A 27,751-nucleotide genomic window follows, 5' to 3' on the forward strand; every position below is an offset into this window, starting at 1 on the left:
CATCCTCTAAATAAGGACAGGCAGGGAATGGAAAGCTCTGCTTATGAAAGGGAGTTCTTCATCTTGTTCCCAGCTCAGAGAGCTACAAAGTCATGGAGGCAGCAACCTTCAGCAGCAGGGCTCTCCAACACAGAAGGTAAATTTATACAAGTGAATTAAAAGTGGGACTAGTTCTCCCTATATGTGTGAAGCTCATAGGCACTTTTTGAGACTGTTGTAAGATTATGAATTTTGTTTATACCCAACGCATGTGTCTTAACCCTGTGACCTCCCTTGAGGGGATCCTTTTGACCCTATAATTCGGTTAACTTGTCAGATTTTAGAAAGCTCTAATAGCATTAAGGATAGATACCTCTTTCATATCCAGGAACTTCTAAAATCAAGATCTTAGACAGTACGCTTTGATTTCGGGTTGAAATAATGGGATCTGAATATCTCTGGCCCTGTGTAGATACATGACATTCTATCTAAATTGCTCAAAAAAAATCCTAAGATTACTATCCAAGCAGAGACATTCTGGGAAAGAACAAGGATAAACCATTGCCCCCTTCATAAGAGGCAATCTAAGCGAACCTTCTGATTATCTGTACAGGAAAACATTCTTTAGGAAAGCTATCTGTCCTTGTGACTGGAAGGGTCTGGTGCTCCACAAGGAGAACAATAGAACAACAAAAAAAATCTGGGCCTAGGGGTCTTAGACTTATACTCTAACTGAGGACCATTCATAGAGATAACTTGGAACTCTTGCACAGATGTAGCCCATGGCAGCTCAGTTTCCAAATGGGCTCCCTAATAAGGGGAGCAGGGGCTGTCTCTGACATGAACTGAGTGGCTGGTTCTTTGTTCACCTCCCCCTGAGGGGGAGCAGCCTGACCAGGCCACAGAGGAAGACTATGAAAGACAGTCCTGATTAGAACTGATAAGCTAAGGTCAGATAGAAGGGGAGGAAATCCTCCACAGTGGACTGGGGAAGGGGTATGGGAGGAGATGAGGGAGGAAGGGTGGGATTGGGAGGGAACAAGGATGGGGCTACAGCTGGGGTACAAAGTGAATAAATTGGAATAAATAAAAAATGTATATATATATATGAAATAAAGCCTATTTTTAATTTAAATTTTAATTTTTTATATTAATTACAGTTTATTCACTTTGTATCCCAGCTGTAGCCCCCTCCTTCATTCCCTCCCAATCCCACCCTCCCTCATCTCCCATGCCCCTCTACAAGTCCACTGGTAAGGGAGGTCCTCCTCCTTTTCCCTCTGGCCCTAACCTATCAGGTCTCTTCAAGACTGTTTTCCTCTGTGGCCTGGTAAGGCTGCTCCCCATTCCGGGGGAGATGATCAAACAGCCAGCCACTGAGTTTATGTCAGAGACAGTCCCTGTTCCCCTTACTAGGGTACCCACTTGGACACTGAGCTGCCATGGGCTACATCTATTCAGGGGTTCTAGGTTATTTCCATGCATAGTCTTTGGTTGGTGTATCAAGTCTCGGAAAAGACCCCTGTGCCCAGATTTTTTGGTTTTGTTGCCCTCCTTGTAGAACTCCTGTCCCCTCCAGGTCTTACTATGTATCCCTTCTTTCATAATATTTCCTGCACTCTGCCCAAAGTTTGGCTATGAGTCTCAGCATCTGCTTCTGCTTTGATACACTGCTGGGTAGAGTCTTTTAGAGGCCCTCTGTGGTGGGCTCCTTTCCTGTCCTGTTTTCTCCTTCTTCCGATGTTCATCCTGTTTGCCTTTCTGAATTAGGATTGATTATCTTACCCTGGGTGACATTGTTTATAGAAGTTCCCACTATATTTTTTAAAAATGAAATCAGAGAATGTTTCCTGAGCGCAGTGGAAAGGATTACACTGGCACTAGAGTGTCTGTGAAGAGGCACCTCAACATGGAGCTTTGTTTCACAATCCTACTAAGAGGACAGTTGTAGGGCTTGGCATTCTGTTTTGATGTGTGAGAAGAAGCTTCTTTGTGACTCCATAGAAAAAGTCACACCATTAGGTAATATTTTGGTATTTCTGAGTTTAGCCTTTTATTCATTATTTAATATTTGCTTAGATTTTGTGAAAAATATAACTTGAAATTCTTTTGAATCTATAATGCAATTTCAGATGTTTTTTTCTAAATTCAGTTGTAATTGTCAGATTCATTTTAGACTACCAATAGTTCCTTGCAGTTCCTTCTAACTGAGAAAACATACATGCGATTGTATTATTACATGCTGAGCTGAAATATTTACATGATCACAGTAAGACACAATGCTACTCAACTGAAGTAAATTACTCTTACCTCATTAAATCGCTGTATAATCTTGCCTTTTTGAATATCCCAAATAAAAGCACCATTTCGGGAAGTTGCCCCAGCAATGCAATTTAAATCACCTTAAAACACAATTTGTTGGATATTATACATTTAATATTTTTTATAAATGTGATTCTCTTTTAAGATGTAAATTTTGAAAAGGTAAGACTTCAAACTTATTTATTAGTAATAGTTGATACTGTAATATTTTTGTTTGTGTGGGGAGGGGCATGTGTCTGCCCTTGGAGCTTAGAGGAAGATTTGCAGGAATTGGTTCTCCAGTCTACCATACAGGTACCAGGGGATTAAACTCAGGTCCCTGGGCTTGGCAATAAGCTTCGTTACCCACTGAGACTTTTACCTCCATTATCACTCCATAATTGATAACATTTATGATGGAAAATTTCAAAAGTATAATTACATAACTGTACCAGGGCACCAATAGAAGACAGAACAATGTAATGAATGTATTTATAGTATAAACTTCCATAGTTATATGGACAATTTATTCAGTCTAAAGCCCCTACTGATTGTTTTGGAACAAAACTAGGATAACATTTTGAGATCAATAAATAATTCAGTATAGGATTTAAAAAGACAGAGATGGCTCTATTTTCAAACCAAATGCTATAGTCATAATCCCACAAATTATTACTAGCTCCTAAGCATATGTAATGTATCTGTGATGAATATGTAATGTGTTACTATTTATATTTCCTTACTATCTTGTAATATTTTAAAGGTTAGGTAATAATTTTTTGTAAGCTGATATTATAAAAAATTTAGTTGTAAACACAAACATACAAAAATGAAACTACTGCTGGGTAGTTTTTATTTTCACAAATCCAAATCACATGAAAAATTTCAGGAAGACTTTATCATGCAAAATCCATTAATCATTAAAGGATATATACAAATACAGCCAAAATTAAGTACTATTCATATCATCTAGATTTAGTGTAGGTTTTCTATGTGGCTGTCATCTTAATTGCTCAAGGACCAGAGTTCTTCTGAAGATGGGCTAATAAAACCTCACACATCAGAGAAGCTGAGCTGACCAAATGTTGCCAATAATTTGCTTCTACAATCATTTGGAACAAGATTAAACCTGGGGGAAGAATATAAATTTGAATAACATTTAGGAAAGTCATTTGATTTCATCCTGGATTTTAATAAAAGAAAGTCTTACCTGGAGCCCATGAAAGAGCAAAAATGACCCCTTCATTACCAGGAGAAGTATACACTGCTGTCAACGTGTTTATATCCCAAACTTTTATAGTGCCGTCAAATGAAGCTGTTGCTAAAAGATTTGGATCATTGGGTTTGAATTTGCAGTCAAATATAGTTTCCACATGTCCCTAGGGTTCGGTATTAAAAACAAATAACATATGAAGGAAACCTTTATTAATAAAGTATAATACACAAAGAAATTTATATATATATACTAGTTTTCCAACTCTTAGTACAAAAAATACACAAATTGTGCTCATTGCTCTGGTCTGCTAATGAATCACAGGTTGTGTATTCTATATTTAAAATGCTTAAGACCAGTGTTGTGAGTTTCAGATTCCTTTTAGGCTGTAAAATGTTTCTATATGAATAATCAGAGACAGGGGGATGATACAACCCAAGTCCAAATCCGAAGTCTGTTTACTTTTTTGAATGTTTGTTTTTTGAGACAGGGTTTCTCTGGATAGCCTTGGCTGTCCTGGACTTGCTTTGTAGACCAGGCTGTCCTTGGACTCACAAAGATCTGCCTACCTTGGCATGTCAAGTGCTGTGATTAAAGGTGTGAGCCACCACCACCTGGCCTGTTAACATTTCTTCTACCCCATATATGTATATGTGTATGTATACATCCTGAAAATAATTTTTTTGCAACATTCTAGTTTGTCCAATTTTGGACAGTAACCACTGACATGATTTAAACTGTGGTATTTTCTACTCGTGATCCACTAGTATTTAAAATGTTACAGGGTTTTTAAAATTCAGATTTTAAAATTTTAGAATAAAAGATATTTAACCTGTATTTGGCACAGATGTAGATTTTCTTCTACCCAATTTTCATGTAGCAACTAAACTGCAAGATCTCAAAACGTTTTGTTTTTCATTTCAAATCAATGCAAAGCATTTTTTTTTTATTTTAGAGATTTAACTTTTACCATTTTAAAATTATTTCCACGTGTGCCTGTTAGTGTGTGCACATGAATGCAGCCACTTGCAGAGGCCGCTAGTGCTAGCTTCCTCCTGGAGCTATAGTTGTAGGTGGTTGGGAGTAGGCTGATATAGGTGCTGAGACCCAAACTCAATTTACACTCTTAGCTGCTAAGCCATCTCCCAGCACTCTGCTGTTGCTTGGTTTTGTTTGCTGTATGTAAAAACACTCCAGTAATTTTTCTTCGAATCATATGTTGCTGCCCATTTTTTCCCTTCTTTTCTTCTGTGGTACTAGGGATTAAACTAAGGGTCTCAAATGTAAGACAAACCCTGTGCCAACGAGCCACATTCCAGCTTGTTGTTACTCTATGTTATTTTCTAAATTGTCTCAACAACAAAAAGCCAGTATACTATTACCTAAAAAATGCTGTTTAGAAATCTATGTTAGTAGATGGGTGTTAAGTATATCACAAGTTTACACAAAATAAGCATTGTGCATAACAGAAGGAATCAGGCGACCTACCAGTTCTCTAAGAAAATCCCACTTCTTGGCTCCCATGTCATAAAGCCCAACTCCACCATCCAGGAAACAGCATACCACATGACCAGGAGGAAGAGAAAATGCTTGATTCTGTGTCATATTCGGTGGAACTGCTTCACTTGTGGAAGATGTATAGTGATTTTTGTCTGAAGACTGGACTGAAACTAAAATATGAGGGAAGAGTAACAATCACTTTTCTTCAGAATAAAATCACAGGATGTAATTTATACTTCAGCTTTATGTTTGTTCTAAACTCATAATCTGTGTCAATGGGCACAATTTCTACTCAGAATCTCAACAAACGTGAAAATATGAGCATAAAACTTAATTACGTTAAAGAAGTATATACTAGTGTAAAGCCATGTGGCTGAAAATTAGTCAGGAGTATAACCTTTAAAGAATGTGAAGTTTGTTATCACATCCTAAGTTAAAATATGGCATTATTTGTTTTTAAAAACAACTTCCTTTCGAAACACTGCCATAGAGGGCCTGAGGACCTGGCTCTGCAGCTAAGAGAGCTTGCTGTGCAATCGTGAGAACTCCAGTCAGAACGTGAGCACCTGTGCAACAATCTGGTCTCCCACAAGTAACTGAGCTCCCTCCCCAATGAATCCAATATCCTCTTCTGCCTCCACACACAAAGGCTTGTGTGTGCAAACATGTTCGAACATGCACTCCACAAACACACGGAGAGACACACAGGCACACGATAAAAGAAGCAGTACAAAAGCCCCATACCCACACACATTTGTGATGTTTTTTCTGTCAATGCAAATTACTTTATGAATTAATTTTCAGTGAGAACAATTGCTTCCATTACTTGATGCCACTGTAGATTATTAGTATAATCTATTATTACATATTGATACATGCATAAATGCCTCTGAGTGTTTTATTTTCTGTTTAAAATATAAGAAACTCCTTGTTGCATTCATTGTAGATGTTGCTCATTTCTTTGAATCTTACAGTGATAGGAAGCCCAAACCAAAATAGATAATAATAAAATAGGCATTTGATAGTGATCAGTGTAGTTCAATGACATGTATTCTGGGTAAAAGTTAGTACGATCCATAAGGTTTCGCAGATATTTTAATTACTTGGCATCATGAGTAGTCTTTACAAACCTTATGTATCAACCTGCTTGAAATTCTTGTTGTTAAGAATTAAATGTTTCTATTTTTTAAATTTCAGTTCATAATGATTCTTAGTTCATGGTATTGTATTTAATGATAAGTAGGAAAATAAGCCTGGAAGTCTAACAACAGAGTGTCTGAAAGTTACTCCTCAAAAAATGACAGTATTAGTATATACTTCTTTACATTTTATTTTCTGTTTTTTTTTTTTTTTTTTTTTTTTACTAATAGACATGGACACTTCTAGAAAAATATGAAAAAAAAGGATTATGAAGGCTAAATATTCCCAAGGTATAAAAATCCATGCTGACAAAATAAAGAGAACAATGCAGAAAGAAGGGTCACATAGAAGCAATGCGCAGTATGCTGGCCTCTCAAACATCATCTACGAATCCTGGTTCTTCTAAACCCAGTTTCAAATCCCTGAGGTGTTAAGATGCTACAGAAAGGCTTAAATTTATAAAAATATTTGGGGTTCAAATATAGTCCCTTCTAATTATTTATCAGAGCCATCTAAATTAGAAAAAAGATTAATTTGAAGAGCCACTGTTAATTATATTTATATGAGGAAAATAGGCTTGAGTGAGGAGAAAATATGTGAGTGTCTGTCTGGTCTGTATGTGTCTGAACTTAAACTAGTGCAGGTGTCTGTGGAGGAAAGAAGGTATCAGATGCTATATAGCTGGAGTGAGCTGCCTGATGTGGGTGCTAGGAACTGAACTCAAGTCCTCTGGAAGACCAGCAAGCTCTCTCTTGGCCATCAGCTCCAACCCTAGATAATTTACTTCTTTATTAAAAGTCTCATGAGTGGCTACACAATACTCAGTGGAGATCCCTAGAAATGTATGCATCTCTAGAAACACTGAGTGAACCTAGGAGATTGTATTCATGTTGGCTCTTTTATGTATATCTATAACAATGACAATTAAAGAGGAGTCTATTAATTTGGAGAGGTCCAACACCAGCGGAGCAGAAGAAATTAAATACATTTTAACTGGAGAAAAAGTTCCTCAGTCCACAGTTCTTGCAGTCACAATATGGACACAGTGTGGTGAGCTATGTGAATAATTATGACAGTCCTAATGGAAAGTCAATCTGTTCTTGTTTATCTTTAATAAAGAATCTAATTAAAAACTTCTTCCAAAGTTCCAGATTATTTATTTTAAACATGTGTTTTACTATATATCTTACATTAGAAAACCAGTGACTAATCAGAAAACAATGTGAAAAAGCAAATGAAGGGTAGAGATGACTCAACATTCTATAAATTAATTTACAACTGATAGCCAAATATGAACCTCAAATTTCAAAGTCCTCTTATTTGGACACTTAGTTATTTTAATTTTCTTAGCTGGTAAATGAGGCATGCTTAAGACATAAATTATACCTGTCAGGCCCATTTTATTTAATCTCATAACTCTTGATGATTCTCACTAATATTGTTATTTCATTTTCTTCTCAGCAATAATGTATCTGAAGATTATCATTCAATTGAATGTTCCAAATGTAGTTTGGCTCGAAATAGTTTTATATTAGGAATACTAGTTATTCTGTGGCCTTGATGGCTCATTTAGTATGTATATAATCAAGACTATTTCTTTAATATGTTTTTCAGCAGTATAAACTTTGATGTGTTTATAGTGTTATCAGTTTATTTGCAGAAAACATGATACTGTGAAGTATTAAAACTTTCATAATTTTACTTACATTTTTTCTTTGGAGGAGAATTAACTACATGTAAGCAGTGAAATCCAGTTTTCTTTATTTTAAAATTATCGATAGGTGTTGTTCTTGAAACATTCCAAATACGTAAAACACCCACTTGAGAATCTAGTCAGATCATCAGAAATGCAAATGTCACCACATTTTGTTTGATACTAAAAGACACAGTCATAGAAGTAATAACAAAGACTTCCAGAGGCAATCACCAATACCATTAATGATGCATTCAAAGAAATGGCTGATGTCTTGCTCCAGTTTTAAATTCCCTGCCTGTTTATTTTTTATTCCATTATGCTCTGCCATGGGGTTAGAATCTGCCTTCCCTAGGAACTGTCCACTGTGAATGTCATTATTACAAGATGATCTCAAACAACTTCCATTGGCAACACTCATTCTAGAAAGTGGTCACATAAAGAAGTTGTCCCACTTCTAAATGGTGGGATCTAGAAAAGATCATTCTGAGTGAAGTATCCCAGAAGGAGAAAGACAAACAGTATATACTTGCTTATATAGACCTACAAGATATGATAAGCATAATGAAATCTATACACCTAAAGAATATAAACAAGAAAGCAGACACGGGGTAAGAAGATCAATCCTTACTTAGAAAGACAAATGGGATGTGCATTGGACATATGACAGGAGTCTACCGCAGAAGGCTTCTGAAAGACTCTACCTAGCAGTGTTTCAAAGCAGATACTAAGACTCATAACCGAAACTTCGGCAGAGTTCAGGGAATCGTATGAAAGAAGGGGAGTTAGTATGACATGGAGAGGATAGGAGCTCTACAAGGACCAAATATTCTGGGCACAGGGGTCTTTTCTGAGACTGACACTCTACCAAGGACCATGCATGGATATAACCTAGAACCTCTGCTCAGATGTAGCCCGTGGTAGCTCAGTAACCAATTGTTTTCCCATAGTAAGTGGAACAAGGACTAATTCTGACAGGAACTCAATGGTAGGCTCTTTGATATCCCCACCCCCCCAGGGGAGGAGAGGTCCTGCTAGGCCACAGAGGAGGACTTTGCAGCCAGTCCTGAAGATACCTGATAAAACAGGGTCAGATGAAAGGGGAGGAGGTCCTCCCCAATCAGTGGATTTGGAAAGGGGCAGGGAGGAGATGAGCGAGGGAAGGTGGGATTGGGAGGGAATAAGGGAGCGGGATACAGGTGGGATACAGAGTTGATAAAATGTAACTAATAATAAAAAATAAATAAAATAAATAAACACATAAATAAAACAAAAAACAAAACAAAAAGAAATCCTTCTATACCGAAACACCCACTGACTGCCCATTATCTGCTGTTAGCCAAATAAATAAAACATGCTTAAAAACCAATTAGAAAATTCCTCTCTCCTTCAAATCCCTCTTCAATAACTGCCTTGGAGAACAGTCTGTCTGTGCCTCAAACTATCACACATAATATCACTTTAGTATCCAGTAATGTTGCCAGTGTTTATGAGTTAACAGAATTATAAGTCCACATAGCAGCTCTACATTGATGCCTGTAATATTCATAATTGCCTAAAGTGTGAATAGTATAAATTGCTACCAAAAACATCATCTATCAGATCCCATAATGGGAATTTACAACAGAAAGGAGTGACGAAACTGATCTATGCCATAGCACAGATAAATCTTGAAAATACTATGTTAAGTGAAAGGAGCAAACACAAAACCCCACATTTGGAATGATTGCCTGAAATGTCGCAAAGAGACAAGCTCAGAGACAGAAAGTAGATTATTGGTTTATATGCACACATGCTTTTCAGGTTATGGAAAGGAACAGTGTCCCTCGGTTGTTAGTGGGTACAGGTTTTCTCGGAGGAAAATGAAATATGCTGGATTGAGATAATAGCTATATAACCTTGAGAATAGACTAGAAACCAAGGAAATATTATTTGAAACAGGTGAGTTGTGGTTTGAGAGAAGTGAATTTTATAGTTTACCTTACTAGCAATAAAAGCATTTACATTTTTTCTATCACTTATAAAGTCCCATAAACTTAATTTATATTACAAAATATATAAATTAGGAATCCATAATTTCTTTATTTTAATTAAAATTGTAAAAGTAAAAAAAAAACAAAAACAAAAACAAAAAAATAAGTATAGAATCTCACTAACCATTGAGATGAAAAGTAATGTTATTTTGTGCTAAGTAAACATAACTCTCATGGAATATCTGACTGTCTTGTTGATCCAAAGATTGATTTTTCTCTTTCTCTCTCTCTGAAACTTAGTAAATGGTAAAAGTTGTGTGTCACTTAATTCCTCATTGTTATTCTAAATTCTTCCTTCTCAGATTTCATCACCTACCTTGACAACTCCTCTCAGGCAGGATCAAGCATCCTTTCAACCATGGATTTATATACTACTTCCATTTTAAATTTGATTGAAATTATGCAACTACTATAGCATATCTGGTGATGACCAGTGAGGCTAAAAGAGCTCCTATCAGGAAAATTGATTATTTTCCAATTAATACCTTTGCTATCTCTTTTCCACACCTGGAATCCAACTACTTGTTGTTTGTGTACATATAAACACAGGTACGTGTGCATATAAATAATATATTACAATGTATTTCCAAACACAGGAATACATTAGTTTAACTGCATTTTGATCATGCCAATGACAAACTTTATAATTAGACATTTACTGCATTAAATAATATTTGTGATGCTAACTAACAAGTTTGATGAAAATCTGCTAATAAAACACAATTTATCTAGTTCAGTTACTGAGTATTCACGTATTTGAAACATTCAGGAATATGGATACATTTACCTCCAGTTATAAACATGCCTGGAGCACTCGGAACCCAAGCTAGGCACTGCACAGACACTGCTGCACTGGGAAAATTAAATGTTGTGATGCAATAAAGTGACTCAGAATCCAGGAGACGAATCGCATGGTGCAAATTAGCCACCAGAAGATAATCAGTGGATAGTGGGTCCCACTCCAGGGCTGTAACTGGATCCTCCTCATCTGTTCCTTCAAGAGGTTCAGGTTTCAGGATGTGTTTTTGATTTTTACTACCTATTACATACAAGGAAAATATTTTCAAAGAACATCATAAGAGTAGTGTTCCCCTAATGTTTTCTAATTTATGTCTGAGACTCCTGGAAGTATGATCTGGCTTTCTCATATGGACAGCCAGGCTCACATATGAATGGGGAAATTACTTTGTCCTGATGATGGTCCAGGGTAAACTGTTCTTCCCTTACACTCTCTAGTGCTTTCAGCATTCCTCATGTTTCTTATCTCATCATAAAGACATTTCACTTTCTCGTGACGGAACAGGGACAGGACAGTAGTTGTGGAATATCAGGCATAAGTACAAACATTAACTGTGGAGTTGATTGCGTAGGTCTACACTCAAGTTTTAACACTGACTAACTTTGCTCCCCTGGACAAAACAAAATTGTTGGTTTCTAAGCTTGTCAGTAGTCAGCGAAAGTTGGAGTTGAAAATGTGAAGGTGTTGTATTATACAACTGTTAGAATTTTGATTTTGAGAAAAGATAGCTAAAGAAAAGAGTAAAGAAATCTTGTAATTTTATACAATTCACTACTCACATATGGGGAGGATATGAAAAACCACAAACAAGACATATGCTCACACACAAAAAAAGAAAAAAATGTTCCCCATTCAATTTTTTATGGTAGTATCAGAAAAAAATTGAACATAAGTTACTTTTTAAAAATATCTCACTCTTGAAAGAGCACCTGAATCTACCCATCTAGCCACTCAGTAGTTACATACTAACAGAGTCCAGGTGGCTGAAAATGTCAATTACGTTTTCCAAGGTGCACGGTACTCATTTATGAGAGGAGAGCAATTTAGTTAGCTTTTAGTTAGCTTTTAATTTTCAAGTTATGTTTTATTATTGCCTAAATTTTGAAATGAATATCAACCAGAGCAATAGTTCATAACAGGCCCAGTATGTCCAGTTAAGTAATGAGGAAAGATTTACTGTCCCTTTCTCTGTGAGGGGTGACACCTGTGATAAAGATATTGTGGTATCTTTATCGAATCACAAATCATCTTGTGGACGATTTACCATTATACCATTACACCTCCCAGACTGAAAAACAAAAGAAAACAAAAACTCTTGTTTTTATTTTTTAGTAATTGTGCAGATATAAAGAGCTGATGTGAACAATCCAAACAATGACGAATAATTGGTTGGAGCTGATTCACAGGAAGTGCTGCACAGATGACGTGAAGGTGAGTAACATGCCTATAAGTAAACGAACATTCAGACTCAGCACAATCTGGGTAAGACTTTCACTATTGTGCTTGTTCTAAAATTTTGTGAAATTGCACTTTAAGCACTGCTCTAATTTGGAGTTTGGAGAGTTCCCCAAGGGCTCATATATAGGTTTGTTCTACAGCCTGTAGTACAGATGGGAAAGGGAGGAGAGAGTAACGGAGCCTTTGAAAATCATGTTCTGGCTAACCAGTGCCAAATGGGCAGTTCTGAGGGCATACATATGAGTAACATTAAACAGCTGAGTAGGTCGTATCTGGGAATATACATTATCTATACATATACATACATTCTCATAACAATTAATGAAAAAAGAGTCCATGGATTTGAAGTAGAGAAAGAATCTTGCATGGGAGGATTTGCAGGAAGGAAAGGGAAGGGGAAATTATGTAATTACATTATAATCTCAAAAATAAAAGAAACATTTTTAAAAAGCAGGATGTACTGGAAAGTTTAGGTCACTAAGAACATGCCCTTGAAGGGAGTTCCTGTCATATGTTTTGTCTAAGGTATAATATGCTCACACATGTTCAAAGCAATCAGGATAATTTATCAGACTGAACCTCTCACATTGTGAGTCAAACTGAGAGCCAATGTCTTCTTTTTGACTTGATAATTTTCAGACTACTATGTGCATATGAATAAGAAAGAATATTTGCTGAGAAAAAATAGACAGGATTGTGATAATTAAATACCTACCGGGCTGAAAAATTGATATACTTCCATCAGTATGACCAAATACAACTTTTCCCTTCTTTTGGGTGTGCCATCGAAATATACATATATCAGACACAAAACTATGAGCGTCTTTGTGTACAGATACTCCACTATCTGGTCCAGAGATGGTCCAAATGAGCAGTGGGCCTTTCTGAGAAACAAATGCCACAGCATCATTTGTGTTCCAGCACCAGCCAAGACAGGCAGGTGCCCCTGGAAAAGAGCACACACAAACAACACACAACAGAGAGATGTAAGATTTGTGTAAACTGTTGTTTACACTGAACATTTATGAAAACTGAAATACCAGTCTCCATATGGGTTCCCTAGCAAGGGGAGAACTTGGTTGTCCACTACTTGATCACTTCTCCCTGGTGGGGTGACCTAGCCAGCCCACAGAGGACAGAGGAAGAGGATCCAGAAAAGTCCTGATGGGACCTGGTAGGTTAGGGTCAGACAGTAGGGGAGGAGGACTTCCCTTATCAGTGGACCAGGGGAGATGGATAGGGGAGGAAGAGAGAGGGAGGGTAGGAACAGGAAGAGATGGAGAAGGGGGCCACAACTGGGATACAAATAAATAAATTGTAAATAATAAAAATAAGATAATAATAATAGGAAAAAACAAAACAAAAAATATTGAAATACAAGAATTTTTTCATTATTTTAAAAACAATCATCTTCTTACTCGGGAATTGTACTTATTAGATAATCTTAAGAAATATGTAGAGAACACCAACTCATTTAATCCAGTATTTTTGATATTTGAGATATGTGGGATTATTCAATATGTTATTCTGTAGAGCTGGCGACAACTTTAACATTTAATAACTGGGCATATCTAATACTCATTTTCCACTACACAGATTAGTTTAACTAGGTAGAAAAGAAAATTGAAATGAAAAACACACAAGTCCAATACTATGCGTGAAAGATGAAAAAAATTGCTGAATAGCAATTTTTCCTTTGCTTAAGCTCACTTTCCAAAGAAATGAAGTGTAAGGTACCTCAGGAATTAATATTGACTCTAAAAATAACAGTATTTTAAAAAATTATAAAAATAGCATTAAAGCTTCAATTTTCAAATTAGAAAAATATTTGTAAATAGCCCAGAGGAGCTAGCAATAAGCCTTTGAAAAATTTCAAACCAAAAATAAAATAAAATTTACCCAGACTATTACCACAAGCATTTAATTTTTCTATGAATGTCAGTGAAAAGCCCTTTCAAATTGTACATGCAGGGACACAGGAAACTATGACTGTTAAACTTAAGTCTCACTCCTTTCTGAGGCACAGTTTATCTGTGCAGGCCTGGCTGTCCTGGAACTCACTCTGCCCCAAGCTGGGCTCAAAAATACATGATCCACACCACTGACTAGCTAGAGGGTTTTTATTATTATTATTATTATTATTTGTTTTTCCTTTTTTTTTTTTTTTTTGAGACAGGGTCTCACTATGTAGCTTTGGCTGTCCTTAACTCACTATGTAGACCAGGCTGTCCTCAAACCCACAGGGATCTCACTTTCCCTGCCCCCCAAGTGCTGGGATTAAAGGTGCACACCAGGATGCCCAGCCTAAAAGGTTATTTTAAATTTTAAACATAGGCTAGTACAGATTCTGTGCTGTGACTTTAAGGAAACAAATCACACATCTATAATTTCTTTATCATACAATATAAAATTAATTTCACAGAGAGTTGTTTGTGTTAAAGAAGATTATCTACAAAGTGTAAAGTATTGGGTATATGTACGTCAACTAATGTAAATAATACTTGTAGGACTTTTGACTAACAGAGATCATTAGAGTATATGGAGATACATGAGAAATCCTAAGTGAGGCCACATATCACTGTTTTTATGTCACAATGCTTACTGACAGAAGTAATGTGGATTTTTTTTCTCAGTGATACACTAAAAGCCCAAAGAAAACATATCAACTCTATTAATAGAAGTTATTAAATGACTGGCTTGATAAATATCTTCCTCAGAGTTTGGAGCAAGCTTTACTCATTGTCTAATAATTGGTTATACTAAGTGAGAAAAAAAACATAAATTTAGAAATAAAATTCAGTTTTTATAGTTGCAAATTACTCTAATTTGGAAATTACCTTAAAACCACAGTTGAGTAAGAAAGTTGATTCCTTTCACTGATCTTTTAAACATTTTTAATAGCCTAAATTGAAAGGGCAGCACACTAAGTGTGTAATACATGGCAGAATATAAAAAGGTATTATTGCTACAGAAAACAGGGTAAATGCTTATGAACTGCCATGATTGCAAGCATATGCTAAAATATAGTAAAAACACTTTGAACAAATTTAAATAGTACAATAGTTGTGTCTCCATTTTCTATCTTAAAATTACTTACCTTACTTAAGAAACTTCATATGGACATTATATCTAGAAATACTCTATGCAACTATAAATAATCATTGAACTATCATTAGTACTGAAAAATAAAATTAATTATAATGTTTAACATTAAATGATTATTTAATTATATCATGATCATAGGTAAAATTAAAGAATTCTCAATGTTGAGTTAAGAAAGAAAAGACTGTGGACAACAGCGGTGGATCACATCTTTAATCTTAGCACTTTGGAGGCAGAGGCAGGTGGATCTCTCTGAGCTGGTCTACAGAGCTAGTTCCAGAACATCCAGGACTAGACAGAGAAATCCAAAAACCAAACCAAAAGAAAAAACAACCAACCAACCAACCAAACAAACAAAAAAAACCCAATGTTATAAAGTTCCCAGAGACCTGCTTGTTGAAAGAGGTTTCATCTCCACCAAATCACACATAAAGTCAAAAAACGTGCTCAGGAGTACATCATGTAGATGCATATTATCTACATACTAGTGTCCATATGTGTCAAAAATTAGAACACACTAATGAACAGGCAAGGCCTATTATTTATTTTATTTTTCTAGTTTTGTTTATGTATTTATTCTGTAAATTTTCATATTAAATTTTAACATTAGTTCAATTGTTTATAATTGGCTACATCCTTAGTTAATCACATCTTCTATGGAGTTCGGGGAGATTTTGTTTCAGTTTTGTACCCATGCACTTTTCCTGGCATGAAATGTATTTCTTACATATGTAACAAGTGGAAATTTTAAATATTGTTTTAAAAATCTAAGCTAATTAAACAAAGTGTTGATATAAAAGTATTTTACTTGATGAAACAAATTTTGGTGATAAATATACCTTTGATGTTGTCAAGTTTAGCGATGACTTTCTGCTCTGCGACATTCCAGATGATCACTAAGTTATCAGTACTGCTGCTTGCAAACAGGTCGGGGTTATGTGGACACCATGAGATTGCTGTGATTGTTTTTTTATGTTCTGACATGATGGCATGAAGCTTGTATTCATTATAACGGTGATCCAACTAAAACAAAGCATGTCAAAGAGTTTAGTTTTTCTTTTTAAATAATATGTTCTTGATTTGTAATCGCATTATATAAAACGAAAGCTATGCACAGATACACTGGTTTGCATAATAAATATGAATTCAATTCATGCCTTGGTTTTCATTCAACTGAATTCAGTAAGATGAAAGAAAGCATTTTTAGAAAAAACTGAGGAAACAAAGATTTTATGTTAAAAGTAGCAAATTAAGTGTTTATGTTTTAAACATGAATATTTTATTTATTATATTTTTATCAAAATATTTTATGAAGTATAAAAATCTTTTTGAACTTGGGAGGCAAAGGCAGGCAAGTCTTTGAGTTTGAGGCCAGCCTGGTCTACAGAGTGAGTTCTGGGACAGCCAGATATCCACAGAAGAAACCCTGTCTCATAAAAGTAAAAAAACAACACAACAAAAGTTTTACAGATTTTAAATAAAAAATTAGTTAAATAAACCAATTTATTTTTTACAGAGAAAAAAAATGAATAGGCTTTTAAGTTTATTTTTAAATCAGTTTATTTAAACTGTTATAAACATTTAACTGTTTATCAATTATGTACAAAACCATTTTTCCAACACATTGAAAGTTTTTTTTTTAATTCATTTTTGACTGTCTCAGGTATGTATACAATACATTCTGGTTATTGTCTCCAGTAGACCCTCCTACATTCCTCCCAACTGATCAACTCAACTCCTCCTTCCTACCTGTTCCTCTTCTAGATGCATGGCTTTGTGTGTGTGTGTGTGGGTGTTTATGTGTGTGATGTTTCACCAGGACCATTTGTGTGAGCACTGGATTCAGATACTACACTGGAACCTGGTGGGGTCAACATTGGCTCCACAGGGCAAGGTAATGACTGTCTCTTTCTCTGAATGTATCTGTCAGATCCCAAAGAAACTCAGGACAGATGGCTAATTCTGTGGCGCCTATTACCACTCTCTTCTTTCCCCATCTCCTCTCTCTCTTTCTTTTCTTGTCTCCTCTATCTCTTTCTTATCTCTGTCTCTTTCTGTGTGTCTCTGTCTCTCTCAGCAAGTCCCTGGAGCCTTCCTTCCCCATCTTCTGTTTCTGATATGGCCCTATCATTTTAGTCAGGAGATATCTTGGCTTTTCTCCTCTCTGCTCCCTCTCTCTCCTTCTCTCTCTCTCTCTCTCTCTCTCTCTCTCCGAAATGGTTCAGCCACTCACTTTTAAACTATTAATGGTATAGTAGATCCTTTATATATTATTGTTGGGTTTGTTATGTTTGTAAGTGGATGAAGTGAATTTACCACTTTTAAAATTTCACTTAAAACGCCTCCACTAATGACTACTAGAATTACTATGTCCTGAACCTTCGTTAAGTTTGGTCTTTTTACTTAAACACATATCATTTAACCTTCACCGTAGTCTACAAGGAAGACTAGCACCATTTGCTAATTTTTGCATTTCTAGTGTCACGATTCAAAGGACAGTAAAACAAGGCCTTACGTTACTGTTCAGCATTTCAAAATCTCTTCCTTCTTGCTTTACTAATAAGGCTACAAGGAATATCTTGGCATATAAAATTTTGAGTAATGACCTAGCTATTTCCTAAGACTTTCCTTCTGTAATTTTTTCTCAATTCTATTATAGCTTTTCCTGGATAACGTTGATAACATGAGTGTTTACATATGGCTAGCACTGCAAGTGATAATAATTTTAAGTTGTCCTGTTTGTATAATTGTTTATATTGTGTAGTTAATACAATTTTTAAATTTAAAATTGGTTAGCAATGTAAACTATCGGTAGTAAATATTGTGAATGTATCCAATGTGCCTAGCAAAAAAGTATGCTGAATATGTGAGATATTTAGCAGAAATATCTGCATATACAAAGATATATGAAAATTCAGTGTTACATACCAATGATCTTCACTCACTTTACCAGCACAATACAGAATGGTAACATTAACATTTCCTGTTAGAACAGTATTATGAGATTGTACTCTTGCACTGGTAGGGATCATAAATTGCTATTTAAATAACTTAGCCTAATATAGTATTCTTTACTGTAATTGAACACATATAAAATTCTGATGCCAGGTAGAAAAATATCATTTAATAACACTGAAAAGTATGTTAATAATCTATTGGTATATCTAGAATGTGATGGGTTATTTCACTTTAGCTATATAGTCATTGTGTACTGGTACCAGGAACTGTTTAATAAACAGCCTCTGAAAGAATTTATTTTTTAAATTTATGTACATGTTTGTGTGCCTGTGTGTGGGCATATGAATACAGGGCCAAGGAGGCCAGGAGAGGACATAAGATCTCCTGTAGCTGTAATTACAACCCATTGTTAGCTGTCTTTTTGGCTCTGGAAAACAAACTCAGGTTCTCTGGAAGAACACTAAGTGTTCTTGGCCACAAACACAGTTTTTCAGCCCCTAAAACTAATTGCTAACACTTTCTTTTCATATACCATAATTTTCAAAGCAGTTTACACAATATTTAAAAATGCAAGCTTAATTAAGATAATGTCATAGTTTAGGGATATAATTTATGCAGGTAATATAAATATTCAAAGGGAAAGTAAAAATGTCAAGTAAATTATAATTTCACACATTAGTTAATGCAAACATTAGTTAAGTAATAACTGCATGCAGTATAATCATAAATTGAAATAATCCGTGCTATTGGACCTGGTAGATATAGATGGCCAGAGTTGCGCAGTATGCAAACCGGTCTCCGTTGGCAGCACACACATCTTTGTTCCAGGGCTGACACCCAGCAGCCAGCAGGCCCACTTGCCTGACCTGGGACATTGTCGCCTTAAAAGCAAATGTGAAGAAATGTCAATCATGTTCATCATCTGACAAACGTCATAATTTTATCTTCCCTTTTATGCATTGAAAATACATTACTAGTAGCATTAATTTCAACTTCATATTTTCAGATAAAAATAGCTAAAACTGGCAAATGAACTTCAAAGCAAGCAATTTGACTTAGGAAAGGAAGAAATCAGAAAATAATGAATGGCCTAAGTCATGGACCTAGGCAGAAAGTCTTTCAGGCTGAAGGGGAGTGGAGGGCAAGTGAATATGCATCCCTATGGTTTTAGAACCACTAAAAAAATTGACACTTTGGCCAGGAAGGAAGAGCTTTCCAGAAAAAGAGAAACACTCAGATTTTTCTGTGATTTATACCCACAAGTATTGGCAATGTATTTAAGGTAGCAAATTCAAATTTGAAATACTATGTGCAAATGTTGGGACAATTGTGATCTTGTTCATTGAGCCTGCTGTTTCTACATTGATCTTTATCCTTGGGGGTGGGGCATTTGAAGCATACAAGACATAACCAACCTGGGATAGCAGCACTGACAATCGTTAGAAAGAGGCAATAGAAACCATACTTGTAAACATGCCAAAATAAAGCAACTAACCACAATGTTGAGCAATAGAAAGGAAGCAGGAAGAAAGGGAGGAGTCAGGAAGCAGGAAGGAGGAGGAGAGGAGGGCAGATGAGAGCTAGGAGAGAAGAGCTGGAGGAGAGATCTTGGAACGACATGGAGAGATGGACTGGACCTAATATATCACAAAAAGCAAGTATAATGTGGGAAATCTAAATGTTAGGAAACTATGAGGGCTTGGAGGTTTAGGATAGAACAACCGTTGCCCAGCACTGTGTTCTAGGTTAACTTAAATAAATCCCAGTGTCTGTGTGGTGATTTGGGTATACAGTTGTTTAGGATTAACAGAAGCTTTAGCAGAAGATATATCAATAGTAAATATTAATCGTAACGTACAACAAAAGTACAAGTATCTTCCTGTAGCTCTACTTCTTACAAGCATAGATGGAATATGTTTTACAAAATGTTGCACAGCTCCACATATATGAATGTTCTTTCTCATCTTTCTTTTGAACATTTTACTCTCTTAAGTCATTAGCAGAGTCGTGGTAATGCTACTTGTAGAATAGGAGTTTAAATTTTATGTTCTTATATTTTATACAGACTGGATAGATATAAATCACTTTTTATAACATTAGCTTTTCTAGTTACCAATGTGTCTATTTTATTGAGATCATCACTGTATCATATAATGTGGTGGTAATGTTTTAGTGTCCTTTTCTCTTAGGACAATTTCCTTGAACACGTTTCAGAACAGTTAGACAGCAATAGATTCTTTCATATTTGTTTGCAGAATCGCTTTTAAAAGACAGTTTAGCCAAATTTGCAAAGTTGAGTTGACAAACGTGTTTCTTGCAGCAATTTCTTGTCTCATTGACTTCTGCTTTCCAATGCTTCTGATAAGAATCTTGATAGTTGTCTTAGAGAGAGTTGCGAGTATGTGCAAATAGGCTTCTCTCTTCTGCTTTCAAGATTCTGTGTCTTCTCTTTGCCCTTAAAAATATGATTATACTGATTTAATTTGGATCTACTAGAATTCAGGTTAGTTAAATTTTGCTGAAATTCTTGAAAGTTCATGGTAATGTCTTTCATAAAACTGGGAACTATACTTGCTATTATCTTCCTATACCATTTCTTCTCTTTCCTCTTTGAACTCCTACGTGAGAACATGTTTGTCTGCTGAAGCTATCTCTTGAGTTTTATTTACTTCTCTCAACATTTTCCTTTTTGTCCCAACACAATAAATTCCATTACTCTGCCTTCTAATCTGCATGCATATTTTTCCTTGTCTGTCAAAATACCTTTTAAATTGTTATAATAAAATTTTAATTCAGTGACTGGACATTTCAGTTCTAACATTCCTTTTCAGATTATCTTATAGTTCTATGGTCTCTATACACGACTTTCTTGATTTTCTCTGTGTCTTCCTTACTTCTTTAGGCACCTTTAAAATGGTTATCATAAAGTTCTTGTCAAGTAGATTAGTATATATGTATATATACATATGTATAAATATATATGTGTGTGTGTATTGCAGTTTGGGGGACTAAACACAGGACCTCATGCCTCATGCATATTAGGCAAATACTTTATCACTACATCTACTCGCAGCTCTTCCATTTATGTTTTATTTTTAGACAAGCTCTCACCTAAGTTGCCTTTAACTGGAACATGAAAGCCAGATCTCTTAGCCTCCCAAGTAGGTGGGATTACAGGCTTATACCACCTTTTTGTTAAGACTTGGGACTTTTGGCGAAAAACTTTTGAATTGGATGATATAATAGTTCTGGAAATTTATTTCTCTCTTATTCAGTATTTTTTGTTGTTGTTGTTGTTATGGTTTTCATTTACTGTCTTGTTTTCTTAACTGCCAAGGATCAGCTTTGGATGTAGACTTACATGCTTCAAGAATTGTTTAAGTGTATGTCATTGCTTGGATGAATAAAACTAGAAAACTTTCTAGTCTTCTCTGCATATGTGATTGCTTTTAAATTTCAAGTCTTTAAAGAATAGCTCCAAATAATGTAAAAACAAAACTATAGGAAGTATATAAGGAAAGTGTATTAACTCTTTAATTGTTCCTCAGCTGACTGCAGATAGGAAGACAGGGGCTTCCACACACAGGGGCAGGGGAAGCATGCCCCTTGTCTCCCTGTCTGTCCCTCTGACCAGAAGCAGCAGTTATTGCTTAGAACCAGTCCCTGACATTGGAGGGATACAATGGTTCATCAAGTCTGCTTTTGGAAGACATGCACAGCTCTCTACCTTGAAATTTGAAGTAGGAGGCAGGTAATTGCTAAGAACCTAACCTTACTGAAACTAATTTAACATCCAAGCATTCAAGTTTATCTCAAATGTCTACTTGAATTTAAAAATGTATCTAATGAAAATTAATGCTAAAATAAAAATAAAATACCATTTATTCTTAAAAATCCATGATTCTGAATGAAATGTTTTGGACAAAATAATGTATCCATAATGAAATCAATACCAATGCACATATAACATCCTGACCAGTCAGTCAAACAGAAATCTCTTTTTCCTTAAAGATGAAATCATGCTTGTGAACTCACAGCATTCAGACTTACATGTATTAATAAATACCATGTATATACCTATCAATGTTAAATTTAAACAATTAAATTATCAGAAAGTCACAAGTTTATTAAATTCCTTCTAAATGCCCAATTTTATGGTAATAAACTTTGTTTCCTGGAAAAAAAAATCACATATTGGGTATTCAAATAAATTCTAGTGTTTGGAACTTCTAGAATATTTTTTTCAACAGGATCATAAAATATATGTAAGATTTATACAGGTTTTACTAGGGTAAATCTGTTACTGAGGAGATAAAATGAAATTTCCAGGAGCCTGTATTATTTTTGCTGTCAGCTGAATAGTTACACAACTCATGAGTCTCTCCATGACTAAAAATATTCGACTTAAGGGATGTTTTAAAAGCTATTTTTATGATTTTAAATATAAACTTTAAAAAGTCATACATAAAGATGAATAAACTTTTTAACTGTGACAAGTAGCATTTTTTTCAGATAGAAAGAACAAATCCTCATAATCTCACTTCATGATGTCACACGGTTTGTGAACCAGATGAGCGTGTCATGAGCATTCTAAGCATGTGTTATTTAGAAAAACCATCTTTTTGGTCTAGAAATAACATATGCACTTTACTGATGAAATACTAAGCATGAAAGCTCACTGAATAACGCAGACGTGTAGTGGGTTGGGGAGAAAGGAGTTTGCAGTGTTAAAGCCAATGGCAGTGCAAATGGCAATGTCGGTGGTTGACAACAGGGATATTATTTTCGTTTGGTAAACCTGTGTTCTAAGTTTGCTCTCAACCCTATATACAAAACATGTACATATACACACACAGATTATGGAAAATGTACTCATTTATAGTCAGTGAATGAAATGTAACAGAAAACAAGACAAATATATATATTTTTTTTTCAATGCAGTTTATTCAGGAACATTGAACAATCCTCGGACCCCGGGGAAAGCCAGCCCACAGCTTAAATAGCCTCTGGGTAGCCAACCCAGGCGTGCCACGGGGGCAATGCAGATAGGTCCACATACATGGAAGCAAGCCAGATCCTCGGCCTTAGCCAAATGTGGAGTTGTTTGTGACAGAGAGCACTCACCATCGGGAAGGTGGAAGGCGGAAACCAGCTCCATCTTTAAGGCATAGCATTCCGCAGCTCTCTACAGTTCCCCCTTTTTGTTTTAGACGCATCAGGCAAGAGTACAGGTCTGATCTCTGATATTAGAAATAAATTGGGACTTTGTACAGATGTTCATTTAGGTGTCATCAACCCAAAGAGCAGACAAATATTTTATATGTTGGAATTTTAAAGGTAATAATGTTTACTTTTGAATGTTTAGGATTATTACGAAAGCATAGTTAAAATTTAAATATAAGTTATATGAATTACAATACTACTGAAATAAATTATAAAAGTAAAATTTGCATATGTATATTTGTATATTTAAGTCATAAACAGTCCTTACAGTAAAATACAAGTGTCAACTTATTGCTGAAAATATCAAATTAACACAGATGTCGATTTTTGAATTCGACATTTTGAGTTTCTAATTTTTAAGTCAAAAATTAATTTTTTCTTGTTAATATTTAAAATGCTGATCATATAGGATATGTGTGTGTACTTATATGCACAATCTAGAAAAAAACTTGGTGTTAAGAAGTGATAAAAGCCAAAACTTATATGCCAGATTTTTGCATTTACAGTGTGAGTTTTCACCTCATCTGCGTCTGTACACAAATGAACAAAGCCTGAGCAAGAAGAAACCAACACTCACAAAGATGATATGTCCAATTTAAGGGATAGACTATTTTAGTGATTTAAAATACTTCTGTTAATGCCCTGGTTTAGTTACAAAGCCCCATAGTAATATTACTGAGTGAAAATGGAAAGAATTAAAACCCTTACAATCTCTATTCGATGCCCCAAAGGAACTTCAAATAACATATGTTTTAGTCAAAAGCGTTTTTATTAAAATCAGTCCTTTCTTGACCCTAAATTATACTGTTGTCACGTGAATTCCACTTTGAAGAATATATTTTTTGAAACATTAAAAATGAATTTGTTATTGTGCTTACTCACACATTATGCTATATGCAAACTCACACATTAACATGAGCACTGGCATTGTAGTGTAGTGTTTGCACAGTAGAATTTGGAATCTTGCTATTAAGAACTCATAGGATGAAAATCTCTTATCATTTTTATGGCATTATTCCATATTGAAGTCAAGCTTTCAAGATGGAGAGCTCTTTACTGAATCACAGTATCTTTTCTGAAGAATGCGTTAGAATTTGTAAGTGTTTTTCTCCAGAGGCAGAGGGCTACTGAATCCAGGGATGTTAATCATCTTGTAAAAAAATGTCCCAGCAGGCTATGCATTGCTGAGCACTGTGATTAAAAAGAAGTAAAACAATGAGAAAATATTTGTGACTGGTGTGATTAGATGGAAAGAAATGTAGAATAAGAAAACTATTACCACATGTCTTCAGGAGCATGTACTTTTGAACAGCAATGAAGAGAACTATGGTCACACCTCACAAAGGCACTCTGGCTCTTTTGTTCACAACTTCATGAGAAGAAAATCCAGTCTTCTTTTAAATATCCATAAATTCTCCATTGAAAAAGTAAAAGAAAAACTAATTTTTTTTCTAAGCTAAACCCACTTTGACATGGTATATTTTAAATAAGTGTTTTTCATTTTACTATTGCAATGATAAATCATACTTTTTTTCAAAATAATTGAGCGAGTTGATATGGTAACAGTTTCAAAGCAAAATGTAAAGAGAGCGAGAGGGCTGGGTATACAGATCAAGGGTAGAACACTCATCTAGCATGAGGCCCCAGGTTCCACTCAGAACTGCAAACGAAAATTATCTAAAATTGTAATGGGAGGGGAGCCTTCGGGCAATGTATACTCACAGCTATCTTTGTAAATTATATTTTTACTGCTCTTTAAAAGGCTATTGTATCCTTAGAAATCTGTATTACAAAAATGTCCACAATATACAGAATGGAACAGAGCTTTACAAGAAGAAAAGCAAGTAAAAACAACAACAACAACAAAACCAAAAAATACCAAAAACCAAAAACCTCACAGAAAATCATAATTACAACATAAGCATATCTTACTCTTTGTAGTCCTTCATACCAATCATCTTGCTCAAACCAATGTGAAACGCAAGTCATCCAAGCCATAGACTGTTTGCGCTTTAATCAAGTCAGCTGGAGAATTGTCAGCGCCTGAAGTAACAACAATGTGATTCAACCAAACAAGCCTCACCAGGATGAAATCATGTTCAGTACAGGAAGCAAATGGTAGACAAACATTTCCACTGAAAGTTTCAATAACTTACATATAGCTGTTGAGAGAAAGCTAAGTCAGAAAACACAAAACTGTGTAAAAATGACAGCTGAAATAATTTTATGTTGTATAGTTTCAGAAAAGACTATCAAATGTTAGCACTTAATCTCACATTCTAGAAACATCTTAGATTTATTTTTTAAGAAACAAGCAACTGATTTATAAAAGTTAACAGGTTTTTTTTTGTTTTGTTTTGTTTTAGAAAAACAACAACCAGGGAACAAAATATGTCAGCCATGTGTTTCTGTTTGTTTCTATCACAATTCTCGAGAGAAAAACCATTTTGTAGTTAGTGGTCTAATAGGCAGCTGAATCAAAAATTTAAAGGTTGTGTGTCACTTAGTATAGTGCTAATGAGTTACGGAGTCACCAAAATCATAATTTAGTTACATTTGCTTCTGGAAAAATAATTACTAGCTATAATATTATAATATTATATACATTACAACACATATGGAAAGTGTGTGTATTTATTGTTTCTATCTGAGTGCCTTCTTTACATAGAAGGATAAAGGCAGGTTTTGTTCTGCTGTGGAAAGGCACACAGCATTACTAGCTAGTTGAGAACAGTCTCATCCCTACTGTGACCCTTATTCTTTAGAAATATTTTTGTTAACATATGCTTGTGACTAAAGATCAAATGTATGGGCAAAGATCACTACTTCTACAAAAATACTCAGGTGCTTGATTCCTGTCAGAGTTTGACCTTGTCCCTGAATCTGGACCTTGGCTCTTCTGCCTGGCTCTTTACTTCACACAGAGAATTTTGTTCCTGATGGCTTCAGAGTTGGAATCTCAGGCCTTTTCTCACCCTTCTCATTCTCCTCTCTCTTACTGTTTTGTCTTGCAGTTTTTGACACAAGTCCTGCCATATGACTTTTGTCTGGTACTGAATCTTAGCTAGCACCACCCACTCTAGAGCCTGCTGCTTAAATCCAATTCTTCTCCTGATGCAAGGAGCCTACCCTAGCCATGCAAATATCATCATCTTCATTTTAAACTCCCCACCTAACCTAGAACTTCAGATTTTTGCCTGGTTATTGCAATATCCACATGCTCACACCTAGCCAGTCTCTATCAGGGATGTTTCCTTTTCTACTGCCAACATTTTTTTTTCTCCTGTTACTGTTCGTTTGGACTAGTATTATCAAAGTTTATAAAGTGTTTAGAGGTTAAAACAAACAAACTGTCATTTGGAAATTTCATTAATGTAACAATGGATATACCATTATATTTGTTCAATAAGTTTTATCAAACAATTACAAAGCCCTTTTCACCATTTGAATGCCATTGCTTCTTAATAAAACCTCTCACAATGTCAGATATAGACTACTGAGATAGGCAAGTTACTGGTACCCTGGTTTTGTTGCAAATCCCAAATGTATTAGTTTGCTTTTATGTTGCTGTGATGATGACTATGACCAACATCAAGGTGGAAGTAACAGGTTCATTTTGCTTACAGGTTACAGTCAATCATCGAGGAAAGTCAAGACAAGAACTCCAGTGAGAGACCACAGAGGATTGCTGCTTTTATTAGCTTCTCTCCCAGGCTTTCACAGCAACCTTGTTTCTATAACCCAGGCCCATGTGTCTAGGGATGGCACTGTCTACAGTAGCATGGGCCCTCCTACATCTATTAGAAATTAACAAAATGCTCCAAAGACATTCCCACAGGCCAAGCTGATGGAGGCAATTCCTCAATTGAGGTTCCTACTCCCCAGGTGATTCCAGCTTGTCTCAAGTTGACAAAAACTAATCAGCCCATTAAATATATATTGATATTTATCCTAAATCTCTTTTGTGGGTTGTATTTTCCTCTTACCCTTTTCCATGAGTAATGGGTTGTTTCATTTTTCAAGACCCAGCTTAACAAAGCATTAAATTTTTTTTCTAATATCGTCAATGTTCCTCATATATGTATATTAATATCTAACACTAAGAACTATATGGTGATTACTTTGTAGATATAAAGTGTGAGTTCTCCAAAGCAAAAAAAAAAAAAATCATGTTTATTCTTTAATGCATAGAAGATGTGAAATGTTTGCTAGGTTAATGGCACACATAGTGTCTGGGAAATGTGCCATCTAGTGGTGGTACCCTTGAATAAATGGCACATATCACTGATACTTGAAAAGATACAAAAGAATGCATTCAGAACGAAATGAGATTGCAATCATACAGGAGTTAC

The 27,751-nt window shown here is 35.3% G+C and overlaps 1 protein-coding gene and 1 long non-coding RNA gene across 7 annotated transcripts in view; one reads left to right on the forward strand and one right to left on the reverse strand.

Moving 5' to 3' along the window:
- On the forward strand, nt 1–27,430 carry LOC132653632 (uncharacterized). The gene is made up of 3 exons (XR_009591384.1): nt 1–136; nt 11,991–12,089; nt 27,026–27,430. It is a non-coding gene; the product is annotated as an uncharacterized LOC132653632 (long non-coding RNA).
- Nucleotides 1–27,751, reverse strand: part of Wdr17 (WD repeat domain 17) — a 96,042-nt gene that overhangs the window by 50,920 nt on the left and 17,371 nt on the right. For 2 of the 6 annotated variants that reach the window (XM_060381788.1, XM_060381786.1), the window contains exons 2-10: nt 25,332–25,442; nt 18,929–19,057; nt 16,058–16,241; nt 12,828–13,062; nt 10,647–10,894; nt 7,840–7,962; nt 4,982–5,163; nt 3,491–3,659; nt 2,290–2,381 (exon numbers count right to left, since the gene is read on the reverse strand). In XM_060381788.1, the coding sequence (XP_060237771.1) occupies nt 2,290–2,381; nt 3,491–3,659; nt 4,982–5,163; nt 7,840–7,962; nt 10,647–10,894; nt 12,828–13,062; nt 16,058–16,241; nt 18,929–19,057; nt 25,332–25,397 (1,428 nt within the window). In that variant the 5' untranslated portion in view covers nt 25,398–25,442. Of the gene's footprint in view, nt 1–2,289; nt 2,382–3,490; nt 3,660–4,981; nt 5,164–7,839; nt 7,963–10,646; nt 10,899–12,827; nt 13,063–16,057; nt 16,242–18,928; nt 19,058–25,331; nt 25,443–27,751 lie in introns of all 6 variants that reach the window. The other 4 variants (XM_021656728.2, XM_021656729.2, XM_060381787.1 and 1 more) reach the window with 4 other exon arrangements.

Source organism: Meriones unguiculatus, chromosome 4, assembly GCF_030254825.1.
Source record: "Meriones unguiculatus strain TT.TT164.6M chromosome 4, Bangor_MerUng_6.1, whole genome shotgun sequence".
NCBI lineage: Eukaryota > Metazoa > Chordata > Mammalia > Rodentia > Muridae > Meriones > Meriones unguiculatus.